This window comes from Acomys russatus, chromosome 20, assembly GCF_903995435.1.
Source record: "Acomys russatus chromosome 20, mAcoRus1.1, whole genome shotgun sequence".
NCBI lineage: Eukaryota > Metazoa > Chordata > Mammalia > Rodentia > Muridae > Acomys > Acomys russatus.
Window position 1 is genome coordinate 47,647,502 of NC_067156.1, and position 27,901 is coordinate 47,675,402.

Sequence of the window (27,901 nt, forward strand, 5' to 3'; positions counted from 1 at the left end):
TTTAATTTTGGACTTCCAGAAAATAGGCCATTTCTTTTCCATTGTGCCCCAGGGGACGCCTCCTGGGGAGAGGAGCACAGAATGAATGTGGTACCCCGGGGAGCTGAGAGGACAGTGACCTTCTTCCTGCAGCATCGAGGAGCAGAGGTAGGGCCAAGAGTTAAGTGATGGCTCCTCTAGCCATGGCTCAGAAGTAGCCTTTACCTAAGTGCTACAGAAAGCCATAGAGAGGTAGGGGAATGTCAGGGTGCTGCAGAGAGAGGAAGTGGGGCCAGGCCAGGCGAGGTGGCAAGGGACACAGAGACAGCGCTGAGGAGATGGGCTCTTTTCCTTCGCAGCTTTCTCTTCCCAGTTGTAACTGTAGTCTTACCCTCCAGTCCCTTCTCTGGCTCCCAGGATTGGGGTGGGGGGTGGGGAGGCAGCTCCCTGACTGGAACTGTAAGATCACACCCACATCAGCTGGCTCTGGGAAGGCTAGAAGTGCCAAACTCTGTCAGGTCCTGACCAGGCTGTTGTCACTTGCTCACTGTCCAGCTGCTAGACAAGGATTTTGTCCCTGGTCGCAGATTCCTCTTAACCCCCACACACTCCCAGCCTAGAGCTGGCTGCTTCTTCTAAGCTGAGTCATGGCATCGTAGCCTGGGTTGGGCTACCCCCACCCCTAATCCAGCATTCCAAGTCCATAGGGCAAGGGTCCTGAGGGCCATGTCAGCCTGGAAAATTTTACCATTCTCTTGTACTGGGCTGTAATATAGGTGGATGACAGAGAGAAAATAACCTCCTCTCCTGCCATTTATCCAGGGGCTGTGAAGGGCCCCTGATTGAGAAGACAGGACAAGGCCAGGAAACAAGCTCGTGTCCTGCTTTTGCCAGCAATTTAGCAGGTCACACCTCTGAATCTCTGTCACGAGTCTCCCCCTGTCTGGGACAGGTTAAGGAAAGTGACTGTTCTGTGGAGAGGCGGGGCCACATGTAGCTAGACTCTAGACTGTGAGCGAGTGCTAGGAGTGGGACCCCAGGCAGAGAGTTGCAACAGCCCATAAGTCATTAAAGCCCATCTTGCAGAGACCCAGCGGGACTTCTCTTTTCCTTTGCCCTAAGCCTTAGTTTCCCCACCTGTACAGTGAGCCCCAGAAAGGGATGGGGGAGATGCTTCCTAGCTGCAGGGGATTCCCATTCCAAGATTCTGACCTTGTGACCCCAGGACTGGGCCTCCTACTTGGGTCCCCTGTTTATTCAGAACTTGGTGGGAGTGAAGCTGGTGACACGAGTACACCAAGTGCCCCCTGTGAACCTTAGCTGGCTTTCTTCTCTCCCGTCTAGCCACGTTTCTGCCCAGCCTGTTCTCGGCCTCCACTCAGTGCCCACAAAACCCTCCACACTTGAAACTAGGTCAGAGGCCACTGTTAAGCCTGCACACAGCCTCATTCGCATCTTAGAATGTGGCTCTATGCCCCTGTCATGTGATGCACTCCTGGACTCCGCATCTCTGAAACCTTCCTCTTGCAGTCACCAAGTCCTGCCGACCTCAGCTATACTGATCTCAAAGCCATCTGTTTCATTCGGTCCCTACCCACTGCCCACTGCCCAGCCAGGCACTGCAAAGAGGGAACCCTGCAGGGGGTGGCAGGCAGTGGAGAGGCATGCTGCCTCATCACAGTCTTTCCTCTTGTCTGGTCTGCATTTCTTGGCCATTTTTCCAAAGCAGTTCCCACCTCAGCTTTCTTAGCTTTAAAGTGGGAATAACAGTTCTCTGCCTTGGAGCTGCCAGAGGATCGAGTGATACGATACATGCCAAGCACCACACAGCAAATGGGGCTTATAGCTCCTTTATGCTTGTGCTCAGATACATGTGCAGAGGGCGACTGTGATCCTGTATACACATTTATTTGTCCTATGTGGGGAGGGGGGATGTGAGTGACTCTTATGCACGAGTGCAGCTCTGATGGACACATGGTAAAGTACCCAAGTGTCAGTCTGTGTGGTGTGCACGTGTACTGGGCCCTGAGTGAGCTGTGTGCACGTGTGTCTTGTGTGGGCATGCACATGGTCCGTGTCTGCGTGAGGGTTGGGCAAACACCCAAATAGCTACAGCACACACACACACACACACACACACAAACATGTGTGTGTGTGTGTGTGTGTGCGCAGTGGAAGAACATGTGAGAGAGTGCGTGGGCAGCATCTGGACTCCGTGCATGTGTTTACCGTGTGCAGGCCTCCCTCTGGCAGCAATGCAGGCCCCCCTCCTCTTCCCAGACTGCTTGTGTCGTGGGAGCCTCGGGACCCCGAGGGAGGAAAGCTGATGCTGGCGGATGTGGCCAAGATGGGCTAGATTTATTTAGATTAAGTTGGTGGGAAAGGAGTGGGGAATTGTGTGTGCTTGTGAGTGGGAAGGCTGAGGCTCTGAGGATGACTCCCAAGCATGCTTGCTCCCCTGGGCCTCACTCCGATTCCCTAAGGGGTGCCTCAGATTTGTTGTGAGAAGCCGAGCAGACCCCCTGTCTCTGGACCTGGCCTGAGCAGGGGCAATCCTGAGGGCTTTCTGACCATAGCAAGAGAGTGAGATTTGGGGGTTTTCTCTGCTTTAGGAGACTTACTGTATCCAGCATAGCGAGTAGGGGGTGCCTGCCCATGTTGACCTAGGTGACCCTTTTCTGGAGCACAGCTCCCTCCCTTGAAGAACGGAAACTGTAGAGACATGCCATCAGGGCAAGTCAGCTGGCTGCCTGGTCCTTGCTGAGGTTGTTCAGAACACAGCAGTCCCCAGAAGGACAAAATGTTCCATAAGGCACGGAAAGGACACCTGGGGTATCCAGAGCCACTGAGATGGCCAGGAGGTTATGCTGGGTGCCTGAGCCCCACTCTGATGAGTCCTTGGTCTGTACGTAGCTTACTTTCCATGCCACCCTTCTATACCCCAAGTTCGTTTGGTGGGAAATCACCTGAAAAACCATCCAACTCCCAGTTGTACAGAGGAGGAAACTGTGGCCATTTAGACAGTGTGTCTGCTTCTCCACCCAAGGTCAGTGGGATGAAATGGGTCACAGAGTCCCAGGTACTGTGGCCTCGAACATGTCATCTGCACGCCTGACCAGCCATTTCTTCCTCAGGTCACCACACTGAGAGTAATGGTGGCCAGCACCATCTCTTTAATAAGTCAAAAAGGCAGAACACCCTAAAAACAACAGCTCTTTAAGATGACAATCACAGAGCTGGGCAGTGGTGGCGCATGCCTTTAATCCCAGCACTCAGGAGGCAGAGGCAGGAGGCAGGTCTCTGAGTTAGAGCCCAGCGTGGTCTACAGAGTGAGTTCCAGGACAGCGAGGGCTACCCAGAGAAGCCCCGTCTCAAACAAACAAACAAACAAACAAGATGACCATCACAACCCCTCTGTGAATGAATATGCAAATGTGTCCCAGAGCTGGCAGGAGATTCAGTCATTGTCACAGTGGGTTCAAGAGCCTGGTGCTTGTTTCAGAGAGTATAGAGCCAGTCTAAGCCTGCTGGCATCTTTGACTTGCGTTGTCCCTCAGCTCATTTGCTTAGTCTGTTACCCCCCACTACTTAGTGTCCTTGTGACCTGCTCATGGTTCTGGGCCTCCCTGGGTCTCTACTTCCCATTTGAGAAGGCTCCTTCCCAACTTTCGAGTCCTAACTCTTAGCTCCCCGAGCCTTATTCTCTGCAGGAGAGGGCCTGTGAAGAGAAGATGGGGTGCCACAAAGTCGCAGGGTTGGGGACTGCATGCCATGAGGTTCCAGCCTACAGGGTCAGCACAGGCTTCCAGAGCCAGGCCAGCCTCCTTGCAGTGACCTCCCATCTCCTGGCCAGCAGGCCAAATTCCTCCTTTAGAATAATAAACAGCGTGGCCAGCCGGGGAGGCTGAGAGAGGAGGGGGAGGAAGGCTGAGATGTGCCCTCCCCCCACCCTGGGCTGCTAATGATTTTCTTTGGCCCACATCTCTGGCAGGAAGTGGGGAGCCAGAGGGGTACCCACCAAAGGGAAGATGGGCCTCTGTGAGGCCTGTTGGCTCCGCCTGGGCACCCAATGCTGTCTGTGTTGCCCAAGGAGGTCTGGTGTCCAGCTGGAGTGGGTCGGCACCAGAGAGATGTGAGGGGGAGAGCTGAGAAGGGGGCATCAGGAGGGTTTTAGCCAGTAACAACTCTGAGAGGGGAGACCCAGGCCCGTAGAGGACCCTCAGGCAGGCTGACTAAACATGAGGCAGCGGAGGAAAAGTGAGTTTGTATAGTTGCTCCTTAGAGTGTTGAACGGAGCTGGGCTGGGCCTTGCCTGAGTCTCATGCACCATGGGAGACAGCTCTCACTCATCACCTGGAGGCTCTGCCCACCACATAGCCCTGGCACAGAGATGGTGACGGGGCTCATGAGACCTGATTCATCAGTCCTGGGTAGGAAACCAGGCAACATGGGGTGGAGACAAACTGGGCCAAGATGGGCAGCCCCACAGGCTCAGGATGCTCCTTTTTGCCTGTCACATGATTGCCTCCTATCTTTCTTATTTATTTATTTATTTATTTATTTATTTATTTATTTTTGGTTTGGTCAAGACAGGGTTTTTCTGTGTATCCTTGGCTGTCCTGGACTCCCTTTGTAGACCAGGCTGGCCTCGAACTTACAGATTTTGGCTTGCTTCTGCCTTCCCGGAGTGCTGGGATTATGGGTCCACCGCAGCCGGCTGACCTCCTATGTTTCTTGATCTGTGCCTCTGACAGTACCTGGTTGTTGGTGATTGTTTGGAATCTGAAGAATGGCTGCCAAAGAGGACAAACTAAAGACTCACCCGTCACAATCTGTCTGTCTCTGTCCCTGCTCCAACACCCCATTTCACCCAGGCCCTCTCTTCTGTCTTTGTCCCCACCGTTCAGCTGTCTCCCTCTTGAACAGGCTCTGTTAGGAACCCTGGGTAAATGTCTTTGCTCCTCAGAGCCTCAGTTTCCCCATATGGACATGAAGTTAGAGGTGGGAAGTTTGGCTTCAGTGGTCTCCAAGGACCTTCAAAGTCTGATAAATTAGAATAAGGCTGAAGCTGGGCCCGTTCTCCTGGGCCTCCTGCAAACTGCTCTGTGCTGAGTAGGGGGGCCAGCCCACTCCCACATTCCACAGTCCTGACCCCCACCCCACTTCCCTTCCCACAGACATCCCATTTCCTGTTGTGCTTATGGAGGGAGCTGTGGGAGTTCTGCAGGCTCTGGGTCACCCCCTCCTACTCCTCCAGGCCTTTCATCACACTGCCAAATATTTGTCCTGGCAGATAAGTCCCTGGTATTGGAACTGTCACCCGGAGGACAGGGCTGTCATAGCTGGCAGGCTCCTATCTAGCCCAATTCCCCACCTCCACTGTAAAATACAGGGAAACTGAGGCCCATAGGCAAAGGACTCAACCAAGGCCATATGAGTATTGGAAACAAAGGAGAGAGGGCTTGGGGATCCTTCCCGGCTTGAGACGAGAGGTTGGATGCCCAGGCAGAGCAAACTCTTCAGGAAACAGGTCTAAGGTGGGCCCTGGCACTGCCTTTGCCCACACTGATCCCTTTTTTACCCTACAGGGCACCATGGGGCTTCCAGGTGTGATGCCAGCTTCTGTCTTAAAATGTAAGTAAGCTGGGCACGCGGGTGAGGGCCCCAGGGATGCCCTAGGGAGCTGGCAGTGGTGATGCTTGGTAGCACCAAGGCATGAGAGGCTTGAAGTCCCACGGTGCTCTTGAGCCTCGGTTTCGCCGTATTTGGAGGTAGTCTGCAGAAGACTCCTTCAACTGCCCACCTATTTAGATCTGCTCAACAAATGCTTCCTTGGGCTGGAGAGATGGCTCAGAGGGTAAGAGCACTGACTGCTCTTCCAAAGGTCATGGTTCAAGTCCCAGCAACCACATGTTGGCTCACAATCATCTATAACGAAATCTGTATACATAATAAATAAATAAATGTTTAAAAAAAAAAAAATCCTTCCTCATCCAGAGCCACTCACTTAAGTTCCCTGCTTAGCCCTCTGCACCCACAGCACCCTCTGAGACACCCCAGTCTCCTAACCCTCCTCAGTCCAGCTGGGTACCCGCCTTCAGCTCTCTAAGGTCTGGGCAAATGCCCGAGCAACCAGAGACAAGCCAGTGGCCTGCCCTACTGACTGGCTGCACCTGTCCCGACTTTCATCACTAGGAAACATGAGGGCGTGACTTATAAAATCCTCCCTGTGGACACTGGTGTATTGTGGTGACTGCAGCTGCTTCTCTCAATTCCCCACCCTGTGAAGATATAATGGGGGAGGCACCAGTCATTTGCCCACATATATATATATATATATCATAACCTTCCCCACCCCCCGTCCTTCAAGCCCCCCAGGGGTGTCTCAGGATCTCACTGGCTCCAGTCTGCCCCAGCTCTAAGCTAGGTGAGAACCCCTTTCCTATGGCCACCTGTGGACTCCACAGGAACCTAAGCAGCTACAGAGAAAAGCGACAGGGAGTGACCTAGAAGGCAATGCAGGAACTGAAGGTCTGAGGATTGCTTCCACAGGATTTCCTGCCCCTTTCTCCTGCGTGCTGCCCGTGTGTAGCATAGCTGAAGGGCTTAGAGGCTGCAGTCAAGTGAGGCAGGAGCCCTTGAGGGCCTGACTGCCTGTGTTGCATGTGGAAGATGAGTTCTTTGAGGACTTGGGAGCTGTGCAGACAGCTCTCCTGGACAGCTCTGGGGGAGGGGCTGATGTCTCTTTGCCCTGATGTGTGACCCTTCCTGCCCCAAAGGCCAGTTGTTGCTGTCTGTGCTGCTGCTGCTGCTGCTGCTGCTGGGACAGGCCTCCCAAGGCCTAGTCATCATGCCCCCTGGGCCAGAGTTCATCCTCAACATCTCCAGCACCTTTGTTCTGACCTGCTCGGGTTCAGCTCCAGTGATGTGGGAACAGATGTCCCAGGTGCCCTGGCAAGAGGCGGCCGTGAATCAGGACGGCACCTTCTCCAGTGTGCTGACCCTGACTAATGTCACGGGGGGAGACACCGGAGAATACTTTTGTGTCTACAACAACTCCCTAGGCTCAGAGCTTAGTGAGCGGAAGCGCATCTATATCTTCGTGCCAGGTAAGGATGCTAGCCTGTGTGCCCGCCCCCTCACCCTCGTCTCCACAGCACACTACAAAAGGAAACTTGAGGAGCACCTCATGACTCCGTGAGATGCAGCCATGTGACACTGGCAAAGAGCAGCACCCGGCCTGGCTCAGCCCAGAAGCCAGGATGGCTGTCCTCTCTCCCAGCCATCTCCACTCTTGCCTCTCAAGACATCTGCATTCTCAGCTGGTTTCAACCTGCTCATTTTGGCTCCCATATCCCACTGCCCTGTCCTTTGAGCTCCAAGTACAGCTACTCTTTAGCTTATGACTCTTCACCCTCCCCCCCCCATCCCCTCCCCACCCACCCCAACCCCACTCTAACTCCAGCACTGTCAGCATCAAATGAAGAGCAAGGAATGGCCAATGGGAGGCAGAGGCAGGCGGATCACTGTGAGTTCAAGGCCAGTCTGGTCTACAAAGCGAGTCCAGGACAGCCAAGGCTACACAGAGAAACCCTGTCTTGAAAAACAAAAAGACAAAACCCCCCAAAAACAAACAAACAAAAAAACTAAGGGCCGGCATCTGGCAAGAATATTTTCTTTCTTTGTTTTTTTTCCTCCTATTTTCTCTTCTGCCTTCCCGTAACCTGGAGTCTCTCACATACAGCCCTGGCTGGTATGGAACTCACTCTGTAATCCAGGTTGGCTTTATACTTATAGAAATTCAACTGCCTCTGCCTTCGGAGTGCTAGTAAAGGTGTGTGCTGCCACACTCAGCATCTTTTCCTTTGTTTCTGAGGCAATGTCTAGTTCTTATATGGCCAGTGATGACCTTGAACCTCTGATCCTCCTACCTCTACCACCAGAGTGCACTACTCCACCCCTTTCATGAGTGCTAGGCAAGCAGTCTACCAACTGAGCTACATCCTTAGCTCCAGCAAAAGCCTTCCAGCTATGGAAAAGGCAGAGGGGCAAGATAGAGCGAGAAGAGCAAGAGTGGGCTGAACGTATCCTTCTGTAATGGCACCAATCTACCATGCCTACATGAGTAATCCCCCTGCCTCCATTCTCCTTTCAGCACTGGGGATGGAACCTGGGGTCTTGTGCATACTAGGCAAGGACTTTACCACTGAACTACATCCCAGGCCTTTCTATTCTGGTCATTTAAAAACTTTTACTTATTTTTATTTATGTGTGTATGTGAATGCACTGTGTGTGTGTGTGTGTGTGTGTGTGTGTGTGTGTGTGTATGTGTGTGTGTGTGTGTGTGTGTGCACGCCAGCCATACAAAGGCCAGAAGTTGGTTTTGGATCCTCTGGAGCTGGAATTATAATACTGGTGCGGATAATCTGATGTAGGTGCCAGGAAACAAATTCAAATTCTCTGGAAGAGCAGCAAGTACTCTTAACCCCTGAGCCATCCCTCCAGCTCCTACTGTTAATTGTTTTTAAACTTTTTGTTTTGAGAAAGAATCTCACTAGGTGGCTGTGGCTGGCATGGAGTTTGCTCTGTCACGTTGGGAGGCCTCGGACCCACAGTCCTTTAACTTTTTGCACCAGCTTCACAAGAAGCTAGGACTACATCTTCACTCCCAAGTCCAACTCACAATCACCAATTAAAATCCTACCTGTACACACAATGGCAGCTATATGTCAATGTAGTTTGGAGAGGACCAATGCCAGAACTATAGCAGCATCCTTATTCTGTATTGAGGAGACTAAGGGGCCAGAGGGCCAGAGAGGGGAAGAGACTGCTCAAAGTTGAACAGTAGTTCACTGGACAGCTAGAAACCCACGGTCCTGGCTTTGATTAAGTAGTGTCCTGATCAAAAGCAAACTAGGAAGGGAAGGATTCATTTCATTTGGGAAGAGAAGTCAGGGCAGGAGATTGTAGGCAGGAGCCAAAGTAGAGACCATGGAGGAATGCTGCTTGCTGGCTTGGTCCTCATGGCTTGCTCAGCCTACTTTCCCAAAACCACCTGCCTAGGAGGGCCACCACCCACAGTGGGCTGAGCCTTCCCACATCAATCATTAATCAAAAAAATGCCCCATATCCTCAATTGAGGTTCCTTCTTCTCAGATGACTCTAGGTTATGTCAAGTTGACAAAAACAAAACAAAACCCAAAACCCCCCAAAAACCAAAAAACCAAACCAAAACAAAACCCTCGGACTATCATTTCTTGGCTCTATTCCTGACAGATCCCACCATGGGCTTCCTCCCTATGGACTCTGAGGATCTATTCATTTTTGTTACGGATGTTACTGAGACGACAATTCCATGCCGAGTGACAGACCCCCAGCTGGAGGTGACACTGCATGAGAAGAAAGTAGATATCCCCCTACATGTACCCTATGACCACCAGCGAGGTTTCACTGGTACATTTGAGGACAAGACTTACATCTGCAAAACCATCATTGGGGACAGGGAAGTGGACTCCGACACCTACTACGTCTACAGCCTCCAGGGTGAGCCCGGCCTGTACCCCCCCCCCCCTTTCTGGCCGTTGTGGAAGAGTAGCCTCTCCATTTACCATATCTCATTGGATTCTCCTGTGGCTTAGGGAGGGGCCTAGTTAGTATTCTCTCCATCATATGCCCAAGGAAACTGGGGCTCATAGAAAGGGTGGAGTTGGCCCACAGTCATAGTGCACCAAGGGCTGGTCTAGGCCACATAAGGTGGGGACAAAGGCACAGGCTTGGAGCCAGCTGCATTTGGTTCCCAGCTTAAGCCACTTCCCATCTGGACTACTTTACATAAGGCACATTGTCCCCGTGAGCCTGATTCCTTCTTCCCGCATAAGATGAGGGTGGCGATGCCCACCTTACAAGATTTGAGGGGGAAATAAAATAAAAGAGATCAAGGTGGCTGGCATGCAGAAGGCACTTGGTGAAATTCTTCACACTTAGATTCCCAGAGGATTTTGGCTTCCAGATTCCTCTCTCATTGTCAGCTCCGTGAAGAAAGAGATTCTGTCTGTGGTGCTCACTCCTCTAGCCCCAGTGTCTGGAATAGTGTTCGTGTATAGCAGTAGCTCAATTATTATTGATAGAATCAATGAGTGAATCTTTCGCAACAGCCCACCTTTCCCTGTGGACCGCTCCCATTCCCCAAGCCTAGTGTTGGGGGCTGGTGATGACCTCCTTGTCTCTAACTGAATGTCTCCACCCAAACTCCAGTGTCATCCATCAACGTCTCTGTGAACGCAGTGCAGACTGTGGTCCGCCAGGGCGAGAGCATCACCATCAAGTGCATTGTGATGGGAAACGATGTGGTCAACTTCCAGTGGACGTACCCACGCATGAAGGTAATGCTGGGCACAAGGGTTGGAAGGCAGGACGGACATCTCAGCTCACACTGGCTTCTGATTTGGGGACTTGTCCTTGCAGAGTGGGCGGCTGGTGGAGCCTGTGACAGACTACCTCTTTGGAGTGCCCTCCCGCCTTGGCTCCATCCTGCAAATCCCCACGGCTGAGCTGAGTGACTCGGGAACCTATACTTGCAATGTGTCAGTGAGCGTGAATGACCACGGAGATGAAAAAGCCATCAACATCACTGTGGTCGGTGGGTGCCTCGCACTCAGCCTTCTACCCTACCCTGAGCTGGACCAGACTCTGGCACAGACCTGGGGTCTGTTTCAGTAGTAGACTCAACCAAGTCTAGCATCAGCCCCAGGTTTAACTCTAAACCCAACCTAGACTTCCTGCCTAGCCAGGACTCTTAGTTCATTTTCCACCCCTCAGTGCAGGCCTTGGCAGCCCCATTGCTAGAGTCAACCTCTGCACTAGTTTGAAGTTCCAGTGCACCCTGTGTATAATATGGATCCAGAACAGAAACTACAACTCCCGTCTCAACCACAGTACTTACCCTAATACCATCAGCACCAAATCCCATCCCTACTCCCACCCCAGCCAAAGCTTGCACTTCAGTTCTGTTGCCTGAAGAAGCCCTGCCCCTAGATTCCTGAAGTCCTTAAAAAGTGCTCATCTGGCATTTAGTCGGTACAGTCCTCCTGGAACACTCTACTAGTGATGGGCAGGATGCAACACCCTCGTTGGTGTCTGGGCATAGCCCCGCCCACAGGGCCCGCTCCTGACTGTTGTACCTTCACAGAGAAAGGCTATGTGCGGCTGCTGGGAACACTGGGCGATGTGCAAATTGCTGAACTGCATCGGAGCCGGACATTGCAGGTGGTGTTTGAGGCGTATCCACCGCCCACTGTCCTGTGGCTCAAGGACAACCGTACCTTGGGTGACTCTACTGCCGGTGAGATGGTTCTCTCCACTCGCAACGTGTCTGAGACCCGGTGAGCACCAGCTACTCCACTTGCTTTGGATCCTTCAAAGCTGCCAGGCAGCCCAGGGTCTTCAGACACCAACAGACCTAGGACCTTCTTGTCTGAGAGTCTGCTGTATGTCAGGCACATGCCAGGTGGTAGGGATGCTCAGGCCCAGAGCAGGCTGTTCTGCCTGTCCTGATGGCGGGGAACAGATAGCGGTGGGTTGGTCACTTAGAGGTTTAGTGACCTTTGTGATGAAGCGAGCCAGATGGTGACAGCCAAAAACAAAAGAGCTGGATGGGAAGAGGGTGTCCCCGAGACCAGAGACGGTGCCCCTCTTGAAAGCGCTAATCTGTGGAGAGGGAGACTCACCCTGGTCCTTCCCACGCCTTCCTGGTAGTTTAGAACTGCTTGTGCCTGAGGATTCAGGAGGCTGGGTATGAATCTTAGCTCTGCTGTCGTCATCTATGTGACCTTGGCAAGGGGATCCCTTCCTTCAACGCTCTATAGGAAGGTGAGGGTGCTTTAGGGGTTCCTGCAGTCCTGATCTAGCCTGGCTTGCTCCATAGGTACGTGTCAGAACTGACCTTGGTACGTGTGAAGGTGGCAGAAGCTGGCTACTATAGTATGCGGGCCTCCAACGAGGATGAAGAGGCCCAGCTCTCCTTCAAGCTGCAGGTCAATGGTAAGGACCACCTCTCCTTTCCCTCTCTCTCCTCCTTATTCCATCCTCAATCCCTCTTCCTTTCTTTTCTGCCCAGCTACCCATGGGAGAAGCTGGAGAAAGGTCCTAGAAGGAAGGAGGCTACATTTTAGACAGCTAATCTGGACATGTTCCCTCTCTGGGCCTCAGTTTCCCTAGCTGCAAAAGATGACCATGAGATTATACTGGTGGTCTCTCAAATCTAGGCCATTTATGTACCAATGGCACAATTTTACTTCTCACATACCGTTCATACCTTGCTGAGTAATTTCATTATAGCAGTTTGTTCAGAGTTCTACTTTTTGTGGTTTGCATCCTAGTTGCTGGGGGTGGGGAGGGGGTGAGACAAATACTAAAGGAGGAATTCCCATCAAAAACAAAAAAGATTACTAGGTAACAAGTAATTGTAGGGGATGGGGAAGGAGGAAGAGAGACAGAAGACAGATGATAGATAGATGGATAGATAGATAGATAGATAGATAGATAGATAGATAGATAGATAGATAGACAGACAATAGACAGATAGGAGAGAGCCTGGCATAACATAGCTTAGTAGGCAGTGAGGGTTGTAGTTTTCAATATGGGGATCAGGGTTGGCCTCATTCTGGAGGTGACATTTGTGAGGAGACTTAAAGAAGGGGAGGGCATTGGGCAGTGGATATTTGGGGAAAGGGCAGCCCAGATCATGCACGCCCCCCCCCCCTCCGCCAGAGAACTAGCAGGAAATTGAGTGTGCGCTGGCATCTGTGGAGGAACATGAGGTCGGGGCAGAACTGGAGGAAGGATGGAGGGGAGTGGTTGGGTAAGTGCTCATGGGCTTGGTACAGACATCTTTGTGACTGAAATGAAGGGCCAGGGCAGGGCTCGGGCATAGAAAACGACATGATAACGACTTAATGTTTTGTCAATTAGCTTTCTAAAAATAAATTTATTTTGGAAGACAAATTTAGCATCTCAACAGTAGATGGAAACTCAATGTCATATGCCACAAATATAAAAACAACCACTAAAATAAATTCAGAGAAAAATGAAACAATACTGTCAAAAATCTAGCTTTCTGGGCCTGGCTGCCCAGGGCCATGGGGTCTGTTCTCTCTTTGTTAAGGAAAGTGACGTTAAAGGTAGACTTTGAGACTTGCCCTCTGAAGGGTCCTGAAGGAAATCTGTCACTTTCACACTGTGACCCCCTGGCTGCTCACCTGCTGCCCCTGCCTGCGGGGTGGTCTGGATGACATGACAGGACACTACCCTCTGGAGCACATCCTCCTGAGGGCCTTTCCTGTGGTCTGTTCTGACCCTGACCCCGTCTTCTGTCTCTTCAGTCCCTGTCCGTGTGCTGGAGCTGAGTGAGAGCCACCCTGCCAATGGGGAGCAGACCATCCGCTGTCGTGGCCGAGGCATGCCTCAGCCAAACGTCACCTGGTCTACCTGCAGAGACATCAAAAGGTGAGCACACCCTGAGCCCCAGCCTCCCACAGCTCTTCTCGCTTTGTTAAGGAAAGAACAAGTCTCAGAGCCACGTTAAAGAATTCCCACAGACACCTAGAGTGACCAGTGTAGGGTACTCTAGACCAGCCTAAGAGGTCCAGGCCACACCTTTTTTTTTTTTAGTTTCTCTGTATAACAGCCCTGGCTGTCCTAGACTTTCTTTGTAGACCAGGCTGGCCTTAGACTCACAGAGATCCACCTGCGTCTGCCTCCAGATTGCTGGGATTAAAGGCATGTGCCACCACGCCCAGCTATGAAGGCCACACCTTAGATCAGTCCTCTGCCTTCCTGGAGATACTGTGCCTAACCTAAATGCTTCTTTTCTACCTGAATCTTGACCCATGCTCAGGCCAGGAAGGTACAGGGTCTAGCCACCCAGGTGTCTAACTCACCCAGTAGATGTTCTATACCCCTGACCAGAGCTAAGTCAAGTATAGTAGATAGAGATGGGGTGGGGTTCAGGGTTTGCCTCTATCCCTGACACACTGGGTAACCTCGAGCATCAAATGAAAGAATTTTGCCATTTACAAGTCTCACTTCTAGAGTGGGAGCGCCCCCTGCTGGTCAAGATAGACAATACAGTAGGAACCTACTTAAGGACCAAGCAGTCAGCATTCTTTCAGCCACCCCTCAATGATACTGAGCCTGCTTTGGGCCTTAGTTTACCCATCTGCAGATGGGGAAATTAAGGGAGGCTGCAAGCTAATTCCTTTATGTCTCCTGGCAGATGTCCACGAAAGATGTCACCTACACCCTTGGGGAATAGTTCCAAGGAGGAGAGCCAGCTGGAAACCAATGTGACCTTCTGGGAGGAAGAACAGGAATATGAGGTAGTGAGCACACTGCGCCTGCGTCACGTGGACCAGCCACTGTCAGTGCGCTGTATGCTGCAGAACTCGATGGGCCGAGATTCACAGGAAGTCACCGTGGTACCACATTGTGAGTGTCCCAGCCATGTATGGCTCTGATGACCTCTGACCCCTTCCTTGATACCATTATACTGAGTCTGAATTCCCAAAGCAGGTCAAATAAGCATACTCGCAAATCCACAGGAACATTACAAAATCCGCGAAGAGTATGTTCCTATGCACATACCCAAACTATGGCATGGACACAGGCACACAAACACAAGTCTGTACAACACAAACATGAAAAGCATTGACTCTTATGTGCAGAAAATGATGCTAGTGTGCATGATGCATGTTGAGAACTTGCATGACTAGGCTGACCCTGGGGCTGGGTGTACACTCGTCATGTGCACATCTGTGCTGAGGATGCTGAATCTTCAGGGTACATACATGTTAGCATGTATTCAGACATGCACGATGCTGTTCATGTAGGTAAAATTGCAGAACATATTTTTGTAAGCTGTGTGTATGAGCCTGCCCAATCTAAAACTTGTATGTACATCCATAAAATGAATGTCTACATCGCATGCACATGTGGGAGCACACTCCCCATGCATGTGTTTAAACCATGCATATATGATTCCTATATGATTCCTGTGCATGTGTGAAAACTGGCCTGGTGCATATCTGTACTCACATAATTGCAACATATTAAACATATAAAAGCACTTGAACACAAGTCTGTATGCATACACCTCCAGACAACATGTGAACCCTAGTATGTGCACATACATGTACAATCATTGCACGTATGACCAGTGCTTGCCAGAGTCCAAATGTGTGTGTGTGTTTCTCCCACGCATCCCTGCCTGCATCTGTGTGTGCATACTTCATCATTCACCACTCATCATCATCACCCAGTAAGTTATGGGACCCAAACTCACTAGAGCATAGAGGCCAATGGGTCAGACAGAGGGAGGAGGCAGACCAGGAAGTAAACCAGCCCACACAGGCTCACCACTTCCAGGGAAAATCCTTGAGAACCATGCTTATGCCAACCATGGAGTTAAGGAAGTATCCCTGAAAGAAAAAGCTTTACATCAGAAAGCTAGTTAGTCTGTGAGGGGTGGTGCTGCAGCCAAGAAGGCCCGTGGAAAAGCTCACAGGCAGAGTGACTTCTGAGAAGTTAAAGGCAATCAGTCTGGCTGCAAGGCAGACTGTATGTGGGTTTGGGGCAGGGTAGGTATGGGGAAGGAAACTGTGAGGAATGGGGCTACAGGATACATAAGTCAGAGCAAGCAGAGCCTCAAAGAGCATATTGTACACATGCAGACACAGACACGCAGACACACACACAGACAGGAAGACACATACACAGAGACACATGCAGACTCATGGACAAACACAGAGAGAGAGAGAGAGAGAGAGAGAGAGAGAGAGAGAGAGACAGAGACAGAGAGACAGAGAGAGAGAGACAGAGAGAGAGAGACAGAGAGAGAGAGACAGAGACAGAGAGAGACAGAGACAGAGAGAGACAGAGAGACAGACAGACAGAGAGACAGACAGACAGACAGACACATCAGGCTTCCACAAGCCTGTATATGTCTATGTACATGCCTGTCACCTGCCCTTAGAAGAAGGGAAAACTTTTAAAACATCCCTAATGGGGCTGGATAGATGCTTCAGAGGTTAAATGCACTGATGCTCCATTCCCAGGACCCATGTCAAGTGGCTCAAAACCACCTGTAGCTCCAGTTCCCAGGGATCTATTGCCTTTTCCTGGTCTCCATCAGAATCCACACATGGAATTCAGTCAAATGTACACATATACACATTAAAATAAATACACATTAAAAATAAAATGAATATTTAAAAATTCCCTATTTCCCCCACACTCATACATGCACATATATCCCTGAGCAAGTGTGTATACAGCCTGACATATAGACTCACTCCGAGCCTGAGTCAATGCAGAAGTAAAGTTATTGTGTGACGCCTGGACAAGACACCATGTACTATTACACAGAGACCTGGGATGACTCTGAGGGCTCCCTGGAGAGTGCAGGCTCCCTTTCCAAGACCCGGATGTGGGTCTGTTGGGAAGAGAGAACAGAAATATCAATCAGTGACCCTAAGAAAAGAAGGATGTTGAGTAAGCCAAAGGAAGGCTCCCTGAGGAGCAGAAGAGGGCAGGAAGGGAACATAGGAGGAAGAAGCAAATTCCCAGAAGACAACAGCTATTGCTATGTGGGAAAGGGTAGGGGTTGAGGGTTCAGCCAGGGTCACTAGGGAGGTAATGAGTAGCAGCGAGGCTAAAGGCTGGGCTAGAGAGGACTCAGGGAGCCTAGATAGACCTGCATGTTCACCTCAGTGCCATGGAGGTGCACTCTATGACTACACCACCACACACACTAGTGGTCCTCAGGATGTGGCTGGGAGGACAGACTCCTTTCTGGGTGTGGATTCAGAGTCAGTTCCTTCAGGGAGTCACTTTGTGAGTGCCTCCGCCATTTGGTTCCAAATGGCCCTTAAACCTATGACCCAGGCAGGACAGCCCAACATGGCATGGACTCCGAGGTCAGGAGGGCGTGACTTGGTCCTCATGTTGTGAGAGGCACCAGCAATGCTCAGGCTTTTCACAGCCTATTAGAGTGGCGCAGAAGCCAGCCTGAGTCTGGCTGTGCTCTAAGAAGGGATCACTTGTGGGGAGGAGCTTGGGGTTTTTTAGGAAAGGCCAGAGTGTGGGCCCTGAGGCCAGCTATCTAAGAAGTAAGAGCTTATGTGCTTGGCAGAGCAAGTCTAAGGGATCTGTGATACCCACCACAAGATGAGGAGAGTGGCTGTGCAGCTACTGTTGCTTATGGCTTGCTCTGGTCTTTGTCCTCAGCCTTGCCCTTCAAAGTGGTGGTGATCTCGGCCATCCTGGCCTTGGTGGTCCTCACCGTCATCTCTCTCATCATCCTCATCATGCTGTGGCAGAAGGTAGGCCTGTAGGGGCAGGGTAGTTAGTACCCAGCTCTCCTCATGGTCTCCACTGACTGTCACACCATCTGGCCCATAGAAGAAGGCCCCAACGTGGAGCTCATCTGGGAGCTGACTTAGAACAACACTGGGTCTCCAGCTCCCTCTGTCCCCAGCAGGCTGGGATGACGTAACCTGGAGCAAGCAGTCCAGGACTTCTGGCCCCTGCCTATGTCCTTGCTGTTCAACCCAGTCCTGGGGCAAATGACACTTTGTGGGTGGACTGTCCTGGCCCCAGGATTCTTCCAGCTCTTACCCGTAGAGACTCCCATGAGTCACTAGAATGCAATCTGACCCCATGAATCTGTTCCAATGCTCTTTTCTGACATTTCCTTTTTCTGTAGCTCCAAACGCTTAAGATTCCTGAATTGGAACTTTAGTCCCCCTTCATCGTGTCATTATAAGATTCCAATACCATGACTCCGAGATCCTAAGATTTCCACATCCAAAGGCGTTTGAGGTCCCACAGAGACAGGGTGGGCATGAGGAGGGGCCACCCACATTTGACATCTGTCCCACCTCATGCCACTTTCTGGGTAACCTGCTCTTCTCATCCAAGGAGTAACTGGGGCTCAAAGGGAAACTGGTGAAGCAACCTGAGTGAGCAAGGATCACCCTGTCAGCTGCTCTCCAGAGGCTGTTGCATGGGTGTCTCAGCCACGCTTTCCATTTCTGGAGCCCCTTAGTACTGGTTGCCTCTGAGCTCATGGAGACCTTGGTTTCACTGGCCATTTATTGTGTCATTTCAAATATGTCCCTCCCCTGTCTTGGTCTCAGAGTCCCCTGTCCCATCTGCCTTCTAAGCGGCTGAGCCTGAGAGGCTCAAGGCCAAAGGCACCCTCTAAGCATCTCACCTGTTGCTGTGTTGGTCTTGACCTGCAGAAACCACGCTATGAGATCCGATGGAAGGTGATTGAGTCTGTGAGCTCTGATGGTCATGAGTACATCTATGTGGACCCTGTGCAGTTGCCTTACGACTCCACCTGGGAGCTGCCACGGGACCAGCTTGTTCTGGGTCAGTCCTAAGAGGTCTTAGGTGGCAAGGAAACACTGAGGTTTGCTCCCAGCATGGCCGTCACTAGCTGAGACATAGAGCTAATATCTTGCCCTCGCTGGCTCTCTCACTATCCTTTCTATATGGTGAAGACAAGGAGACCCCTGATAGCACTGAGGCTCTAGGATCCCAAGACTGATACTCGACCCCTCTAGGCCAAAGAGGAAGTACTGCATACAGGCTGGGGAGTCTGAGGCTGGTCCTGCTTCCCTGAGGAGGCAGGAGGTCTTCCAGGGACCCTAGGGGAGGCAAGGCAGCATGCAGGATCTAGATGAGACCCAGAAGATGGGAAGCTTCCTGACGGGGAGCACAGTAGGGTGGTTGGAGGGATGTGTGACCTAAGAGAATGTTCTCCAACATGAGTGGGAAGATGGGATGAGGAACATAGCTCCCAGGCACTGAGGGCTTCTCTCCATCCTAGGACGCACCCTTGGCTCTGGGGCTTTCGGACAGGTGGTGGAGGCCACGGCTCACGGTCTGAGCCATTCCCAGGCCACCATGAAAGTGGCTGTCAAGATGCTGAAATGTGAGTCCTGAAATGGGAGCTAGTCTGCCCCTTCCTCACAGCTGGGGCCTCACTCTTGCCTTATTCTTCTGAAGGGGCCTGGTCCTGAATTTGAGGGACAGAAGGGCTGTGACCTCTTCGGATGCTTCCTTCTTCTCTTCTCTTATCCCCTTCTCTCTCCTCCTCCCACCTTCTTCCCTCTCCAGTATGGTCCTCACCACCCAAGGACACTAGTCCTACAACAGGGTGGGATAGCGGAGCCAGAGTAGGACCTTGTGGGGCCTCTATACTGCCTCAGTGGTCCATCCAGGCTGAGTCTTTCTTCCTCCTCAGCTACAGCCAGAAGCAGTGAGAAGCAAGCCCTCATGTCGGAGCTGAAGATCATGAGTCACCTCGGACCCCACCTGAATGTGGTGAACCTGCTGGGAGCCTGTACCAAAGGAGGTACCCAACCCATGCCCTGGAGGGCTGTGGGGCTCCTCTCTTCCCTGTTCTCAGTCCAACCACCGACAGGACACCCCTGCCAGAGCGTGCACACACTGGCTGCTCAGGACTCTTATTTCACTGTCCTAGATCGGCTCAGTTTTAAACTCAGAATCTCAACACCTTCATGGCAGAGAGATTCTTTGGGCCACTGGCTCCAGTTACTCTAGAATTCAAGTCTCTTTAGACATTTGTTTAGGTTCTTAAATTTTATGTGAGTGAGGTTTGTTTTGTTTTGTTTTGTTTTGTTTTTTTTGCCTGTGCTCTATGTGTGTGCCTGGTGCCCGAGGAGGCCAGAAGAGGGCATTAGATCTTCTGGAACTCCAGTTGCAGATGGTTGTGAGCTACTGTGCAGGTGCTGGGTATTGAACCAAGGTTGTCTGCAAGAACAACAAGGGCTCTTAACTGCTGACCGACCATCTCCACAACCGCCATTTTCATATTTTCAAAACTGTGAGACAGTAGCAACTTCTACAATATGGACACAGCAGATCCCATCAGTGCGCTAGTCAGGAACTGGTTTTGTTCACACTGGTGTTGAAAATCACCCTGCCCAACTGTGTTTATTTGAGGTTACCCATTGAGCTGCCAACATAGTAATAATCATGAAGTTACTGCCATTTGCAGCTGCTTGTTGAGAGATCTGGGATTTTCCTTGGTATTGTGTAATCAGTGTAAATACAGAAGTACATTGCACACAGACTGTCATCTGTGTCCGCAGTGAACATATTTCAAAACTGTTGTTTTCATCTGTTGGATGGCTTGAAGTGCGTTGAACTTAAAGTGTAACCAGCAAATCGTGCCAATAGTCATGTTCACCTGCTTTATGTAGATCAGTCTGAAAACAGCCCCAGCGTCTGATGTCATAGGCTTGCTACATGCTGAGCCCTCAAAGACATCTCAGGGGTCTTCATGTCAACCCCTAGGGTGGGTGTCAAGAAGGGCCCTGGACACTTGACAGCTTGCTTGCAATCAAAGACACAGAGAAACAACCTCAGTCTGTCCGTGCCAGCCCTCTCTTGCCGTCTTGCTATCTGTGTCTCCAAACCTAAGACTATATTGGCTTTGTGGCCATGCTGGGGAGACTGAGGCCTTCCCCAGAGTCTGTCCCTGAACCTGTCCTTCTGCAGGGCCCATCTACATTATCACGGAATACTGCCGCTACGGTGACCTGGTGGACTACCTGCACCGCAACAAGCACACCTTCTTGCAGCGCCACTCCAACAAGCACTGCCCACCCAGTGCTGAGCTCTACAGCAATGCCCTGCCGGTGGGGCTCTCCCTACCCAGGTATGCGGGAGTCAGCACCCAGTGAGCACCTGCCAAGCGCATGTACACTCCTTATCCAGGAGCCCGAGATGAGGGTGTGGGCATTGGGGCGGAGTCATTTCCCAGAGCCAGCCCTGTGACCACACAGTAACGATGATGCTAAGGAGAGAGGGGAGGTCAGCTGTTGCTTGCACATCATCTCAGTGAGCCAGGCTCCATCCTAGGCCTTCTGCAGATATAACTCCTTGAACCCATGTACCATCCTTGTGTTGTAGGTATCTTATTCTCTTGTCTCAAGGACATAAGGGACAGAGGCAGTGTTGAGCCGAGAGCCAGGCTCCCAGCTAAGATGCTACAAGCTAGGCTCCCTGCTGTAGCTCTGCTACCCTCCACAAGCCAGCCTCCCCAGTACCCTACAGGCAACCCGACTCCTGTTTCTGATGGTTTCAAAAAGAACATTTATGATTATTTTGTTTTTGTTGGTGGTGGGTGCTTGGCTAAAAAGGAAAAGACAAGAGTAAGTTTGGAGAAGTACACACAAAGGGTATGAACACCCACCCTGCCCTCTCTGACACTGTGATCCATTTCCTTGCATATATGTGTATAGTTCTATTACTCCCTGGGGAGCTAAGGCTGTAGGGAGGGAGTGTCCAGGTGAGGCCTTGCTGCCACTCTAGACTATGTATCTCCCAGCCCCCTAGGCTTAGAAAAGAGCCTCTCTGCAGACCCATTTATAGCCCTTGCTCTGGCTGCTCTAATCACTCCTGGCAGCCCCAGGGCCACTCAGGTTTGATTCACAGTCACTCATACTGTATTGTGGCAGACCAAAGGATGGTGGGTCAGTAACTGAGGAAATCTACAGATGACAAGGCCCCAGGGGCTCAGGCTGAGCAGGAGACAGGAACAGGAGGGAAGAGAAATCCACGACCTTTCCTTATTCTGTCCTCTTGCCTACAGCCACTTGTCCCTGACTGGGGAGAGCGATGGTGGTTACATGGACATGAGCAAGGATGAATCCGTAGATTATGTGCCTATGCTGGACATGAAAGGAGACATCAAGTACGCAGACATTGAGTCCTCCAACTACATGGCCCCTTACGATAACTATGTCCCATCTGGTGAGTGGATACAGTGTTGTCACACGTGTGCGGGCTCATCTCATATGCACAGTGATGCCTTCCTTTCAAAGTCCCTAATGTACTCAGTCTTGTAGCAACCCTTGGAGGAAGATAGCTCATTTCACCCATGTGGAAACTGAGGCTATCTGCCTGCCCAATGCTGCTGTGCAGTGTGGCCCTGACCCCAGTCCTGTGCTGGTTCCAGAAGCATGCACACAGCCAGCAAGAAGAGGGCCTCCTTGGGCCTGGAGAAAGAAAGATCAGCTCTGAGTTGACCCCATGGTGGTCTAATGTCCTGAGAAACAAGCAAGCTTTAGCTAGAGGCCCCAGGGCTAAGGGCAAAGGTTCTTGTTGCCAGTGAGTACAATGAAAGCATTAGAGATTTGGGTTAGACACTTAAGAACTCATTATCCTAAGGAAACATCTAGAGAATTGGTAGCCACTTGTATTGAATATTCAGCCCCCAACAAGCCTAAAGACGGGTTCTTGTAGGCATATGGTGTACATGACACAACTCATAACCCTCTGTGCTTTCCAGCCCCTGAAAGGACCTATCGGGCCACCCTGATCAATGAGTCACCTGTGCTTAGCTACACAGACCTCGTGGGCTTCAGCTACCAAGTGGCTAATGGCATGGAGTTCTTGGCCTCTAAGAATGTATGTGTGATCCTGATGGGACAGAACTGTGGGGAGAGGGGTCAGCTAGCCAACCAGAGTCTTTTGCATTCCTGGTCCCATGATGAAAACAGCTCCCGACCCTCTGGTGGGCAAGGCATTGAGAAACAGCACACCTGGGAAAGCATACATTTTCCTTAAAGCTGGCCCAGAGGGTCTTCTCCCATAGTGGCCCCTCGGCCTCAGTTCCTCTCTCCCCTGACCCAGTGTGTTCACCGAGACCTGGCAGCCAGGAATGTGCTCATCTGTGAGGGCAAGCTGGTCAAGATCTGTGACTTTGGCCTGGCTCGGGACATCATGCGGGACTCAAACTACATCTCCAAAGGCAGTGTGAGTATCATCACCATTATACGATTGTCCCCAGGTGCCTCGGTCCCACTCCCACCCTCCCGCCCCCCATTCATGTGGACACAGCCCAGTATGGGGACACTGGTGGCTTATTCCTACCAGCAGAGACGTCAGTGCTGCCCAGCTTAGGACCAAGAACCACCTAGCTTTGTGTACCATGGGAAGAGACGAGGAGAGGGTCAGGGCCACTTGTCACAGTAAGGGCTGAGTCAGGACCAGCTACAAGTGGGCCTGAGGTGCATGGAGAGTGGGTATAGACAACCCTGTTCTAGGAGATATGAGGAGTAGCCCAGATGATATGGTAAGACAGGTAAGCCTTGAAGCCCAGGGGTAGAGAGCTGCAGCCCCCAGAGACCAAAGAGAGCTCCTAAGCATGTCCCTGGCTGCCCACTTCTAGGCACAGCATACCCTTGGGTTCTCCCGAGGCTCTAGCTAGTGAGTTAGGGAACAGCTTCCCAATGCTCTGGCTGGGACCATGCTTAGAGCTTTGGAGCAGAGTGAGATGGAACTGGTGTGGGAGCTGCTGAGCCTCTTGCTCCCCAGGTGTGGTGGGGCTGAGAGACAGGCTGCTGGGACCCTCCATGCACTCAGCACCCATCTTACCTCTGCAGACTTTCCTGCCTCTAAAGTGGATGGCCCCAGAGAGCATCTTCAACAGCCTCTACACTACCCTGAGTGATGTGTGGTCCTTTGGGATCCTACTCTGGGAGATCTTCACTCTGGGTGAGCCACTTCTTCCCCCAGCCCCAAGCTATACACACACACACACACACACACACACACATACACACACACACACACACCAAAACAAAAACAAAAACAAAAACAAAAAAACAAACAAAAAAACCACTACCCTCCTGCTCCCACCTCCTGATTGCTTCTTGGGCTGGAAACAGGGGATTGGGGGATGGACACTGGACCATGAACTGGGATTCAAGGGGAAAGTCCAGGCAGTACCACTCTTTCTATTGTATGGCTTTGGCAAGTCCTCTGCCAACTCTGGGTCTTTTCCTTCCCATCCAAGCATCAAAGGGGTTAGACATAGTTAAAAGCATGCTTGAAGCCAGCTGTAATGGTGTATACCAGTAATCTCAGTACTTGGAAGGCAGAAAGATGAAAAGTTTGAGGCCAGCCTGAGCCATATAGAGACTCCATCTTTGAGAAACAAAGCAAACGAACACAAACACAAGCCCTGCTTGGGTATCTACTGCGCCTCAATTTTCATCTCTGTATGGAGTCCATTTTCAATGCCAAGTGCACTGTGTTCTCATATACACCAGGACAATATGCCTGAGAGGACCCCCTGCCACCTCCCATGCTCTGACACAGTATGTTCCTGTCTCTGCTCTGTGACAGGTGGCACCCCTTACCCAGAGCTGCCCATGAACGACCAGTTCTACAATGCCATCAAGAGGGGCTACCGCATGGCCCAGCCTGCTCATGCCTCTGATGAGATGTGAGTGGAACCTTGTGCACTTGGGAGGAATTTGAGGGTTCAGAGGGCATGCAGCTCTAGCTCAGAGGTTAGGCAAGTGCTGCTAGAGCCGTATCAAGGCATTTAAAATGGTGCCATCAGGAAGTTCGTCCCAGCCCAGGCCACTACTTTCTCTGTGCTAGCTTCAAGTTCAAGCCTGCCCTGCCCAAGTGGCTGCCATTAGCACCACCCTGACCTCTTACTGCTTGCATTGCTCCAGCAAAAGACACAGGGCTGAGCTTTTAAGGGCTCAGTTTGGTTACACGCCATTAGAACCAGGCCAGAGTTGGGAGGATGGAAATCTCTATTGATCAAATTCAGGCTACAGTGCTCTCCATGATGTCTCGGACTGTACAGGATCATGAGGAAGACTCCTCAAGAGATCAGTGAGAAGCAATGATGGGGTTAACAATGATGAGGTTAACAAGGCCCCTGGCTGCTGCTCCTCCCCAGCATCTTTCCCTTCACCTTGTTCCAAGCCCCACCCCATGGCCCTGCCTCTACCCCCTCTGACCCCCTCTCTGCCTCCCTCAGCTATGCGATCATGCAGAAATGCTGGGAAGAAAAGTTCGAGACTCGGCCCCCCTTCTCCCAGCTGGTAGTGCTCCTGGAGAGGCTTCTGGGTGAGGGTTATAAAAAGGTATGTAGAGACAAAGTGGGGTGGGAGACAGAGTTCTCTTCTGAGCCCTGTGTACTTGGCTTGTGTGATGTGCTGGTATTTGGGGGAGGAAATGCTCTGTACACACTTTAGGCCTCAGTTTCTCTGTTGGTACTAGAAAAGTTTGAGCCAGAGCTGTGAGTTTATTTTAGTAGAGCCAAGATGGGGAAGTGGATTGATTTGACCCAGAGAGGTATGGTAGATAATCCTATCTGACAGTCCTGCTCACCGTGATAACACTGGGCTCCTTCAGAAGTGTGAGCAACCCAGGTTCTCCTGAGACCTTACAGCAACTACTCAAACCTTGTCGCGGGTTCTTCCAAGCTGAGCTCAGCTTCCTGTCTTTCCATCTGGGGTGGTCCTGGGGAGATCAAGACAGAATGACATCACCGCTGTTTCATAGCAAGGGACACTGACCTCTAGCCCTGACAGGAGGCTGTGGGAGACTACAGTGGGACAGGAGCCCATATCTATCTACTCTGAAATGGGGTGGGAGTTGGGGTCATGGTGCTGCCTAGCTGTGTGCCCTTTCCTAGGTGACTCCAAGCTTGTACCTTGTCCTGGGATGCCAGGTAGGAGGGCAGCTCAGCAGGGCAGCTTTGAGCAGAACCCCTTTCTCTAAGCACTAAGTTGGGTAGAGGTTCTCTAAGGCACTGCTCATCTCACACCACCCATTTTCTTCGTTCCCTGTTGAGTAGAAGTACCAGCAGGTAGACGAGGAGTTTCTGAGGAGTGACCATCCAGCCATCTTGCGCTCCCAAGCCCGCTTGCCGGGGATCCACGGCCTCCGAGCCCCACTGGACACCAGCTCTGTTCTCTACACTGCCGTGCAGCCCAATGAGAGTGACAATGACTACATCATCCCCTTGCCTGACCCCAAGCCTGATGCTGCTGATGAGGGCATCCTGGAGGGTTCCCCCAGCCTTGCCAGGTAGCCGCCCTGACCCTTTGACCCCAGCCACTCGTGTGTGTGTGTGTGTGTGTGTGTGTGTGTGTGTGTGTGTGTGTGTGTGTGTATAGTGCATGCATTTATATGTGTGTACCAGATTCACCACAGAAGAATTGCCAGCCAGCTCTGAGGACTAACCATTGCCAGTGGCCAACAGAGGCTAAAGCTTATTCAGCCCTCAAAGCTGCAGGCAGGAAGGGCAGGCTGGAAAGGAACAAGATGTTCTGGAACCCATTTGCAGGGTAGCTGTTTCTTTTAAGAATGTCACCACAGGACCCTTTCTAGGTCCTGGTCTTGGTGCTAATCCTGAGGACAAAGAGGAAACATTTAGCATTTTCCGACTGTTGCTGTGGGTCATGGCTGCTCTTGACACCATGCCCAGAGGGCCCCAGGGGAGTCTGCTTGTAGGAGATGCTGCTGCTGCAGTTTCAGTTTAAAACCCAGACGTCTGCCTTGGGCTGTGGTAGAGTCCACTGTGGCATGGGCTCCAGTGGGGAGCCCTATTGCTTCCAGGATGAGAGGACTCCTCAAATCAAGACTCAATGGGAGACACAGGCCGGGTTCTGTGTCTAGCCGGTTACTGTGAAGCTTGGACAGGCCTTGCCACTCTGCGAGTTTCCGAGTTTCTGTTTCTCCGTAGGAACCAGCAGTGCGTTCTGACCTCCTGAAGGCCACATTTGCTCTGTTAATGAGACAGACATTTTCAGGCAGAGGTGGGGGATGGGGAGTAAGGGGGTTGGGGGGGGGGCACAGGGGCCCGGGGAGGGCGGTGTTAGACTGTGCAGGTTCAACTCAAGAGCAGCCTCATTCCTTCTGTTTTGTGACCTCAGACCTGATGCCCTGCCCCCACGAGCCTCAGTTTCCTTTTTCTGTAAGGTGGAAACAGTGAAAGGTCCTAGAGAAGGAATGAGATAGGTCCCTGAGTACAAAGAGGGATACGTGACAACTAGGGATGAGAAAAAAACTTGGGATGGTCTTGCTCTCACGTTCCAGCTCCTGTATTCACTCAGGGTGTGTTGCTGTAATCATTACTCAGGGTGCGTTGTGGAGCAACAATATGGCAAGCCCTCTGAACTGTGCTTGCCTTGTGAGGCAAGCCTCTCAGTATGTCAGTCAACACACAGAAACCTCTTAGACAATGCCGTTACTATCTTCGTGGGGTTCCCCCCAGTTCCTCTCTGACTTGTTCCCTTCCTCTAGCTCCACCTTGAACGAAGTCAACACTTCCTCCACCATCTCCTGCGACAGCCCCCTGGATCTCCAAGAAGAGCCACAGCCAGAGCCCGAGGAGGCAGAGCCACAGCAGCCACAGGATTCATGCCCAGGTCCTCTGGCTGAAGTGGAGGACAGCTTCCTGTAGGGATTGGCCCCACCCGAGTCTGCCCGAAACTTCCATCTGCCTCCCAGCATTCAACCCTCCTGGCCTAGTCTGGCCTCCCAGCACCTGCACTGCCACCAGCTGTCCCTTTGGAGAATGCCCTTGGTTTGCAGCCCCCAAGGTCCAGGGACCAGCTTAGCTCAGTAGGCAAGAGAGCTGTGGGAACTGAGCTTCTGCCTCTGGAAGGCCGTGGGACCCTGAGCCGGGGCTCCTCCAGGGGACTCAGTTTCCGCAGATGTAAGAGGAAGAGTTGGACTTGGTTACTGGACAGGTATGGAGCCCAGATTCCTGGAGAAATGCATGGGCATAAGGTGTTGTGTTCATGCCCTCCTGTGTAGCATCTGTCTTGTCCCCTAACTGCATCACTGTACTTTGATCTTCCCAAGAACTGGGCAGGGAGCTGGTTCCCAGCTCCTCGCCAAACTGAGGCCAGCTGTGGACAAGGTCATTTCATTCACAACCCACCTCCCCTGGTCTTAGCACTCCCAGGTCCGAACTGGTCTGGGGCCAGCCATGCTTAATAAACACTGTTAGTGGTGAAGGTAAGCCGAGTAAGGGATGCTCTGGCCTGCAGCCTTGCCCAGGGCCCTCAGGGCA

General features: G+C 51.6%; 1 protein-coding gene across 1 annotated transcript; it reads left to right on the forward strand.

Annotated features, from left to right (window-relative positions):
* On the forward strand, positions 1-27,901 carry Pdgfrb (platelet derived growth factor receptor beta). Its single transcript, XM_051163377.1, has 23 exons — positions 1-147; positions 5,568-5,613; positions 6,759-7,088; positions 9,256-9,522; positions 10,234-10,361; positions 10,444-10,618; positions 11,168-11,360; positions 11,903-12,018; positions 13,359-13,482; positions 14,252-14,463; positions 17,260-17,354; positions 18,276-18,408; positions 18,869-18,973; positions 19,286-19,396; positions 20,566-20,725; positions 21,662-21,822; positions 22,361-22,479; positions 22,705-22,827; positions 23,457-23,568; positions 24,202-24,301; positions 24,854-24,959; positions 25,676-25,908; positions 27,127-27,901. The coding sequence occupies exons 1-23, from the start codon at positions 82-84 to the stop codon at positions 27,284-27,286; spliced, it is 3,375 nt and encodes a 1,124-aa protein (XP_051019334.1). The 5' UTR covers positions 1-81; the 3' UTR covers positions 27,287-27,901.

Excerpts from the sequence above, each read along its gene's own strand:
- Pdgfrb (XM_051163377.1), top strand. The coding sequence starts at position 82 with ATGAATGTGGTACCCCGGGGAGCTGAGAGGACAGTGACCTTCTTCCTG. Across the intron at positions 148-5,567 it reads TGCAGCATCGAGGAGCAGAG|GGCACCATGGGGCTTCCAGG; the intron begins GTAGGGCCAAGA and ends TTTACCCTACAG. Across the intron at positions 24,302-24,853 it reads GCTCATGCCTCTGATGAGAT|CTATGCGATCATGCAGAAAT; the intron begins GTGAGTGGAACC and ends TGCCTCCCTCAG.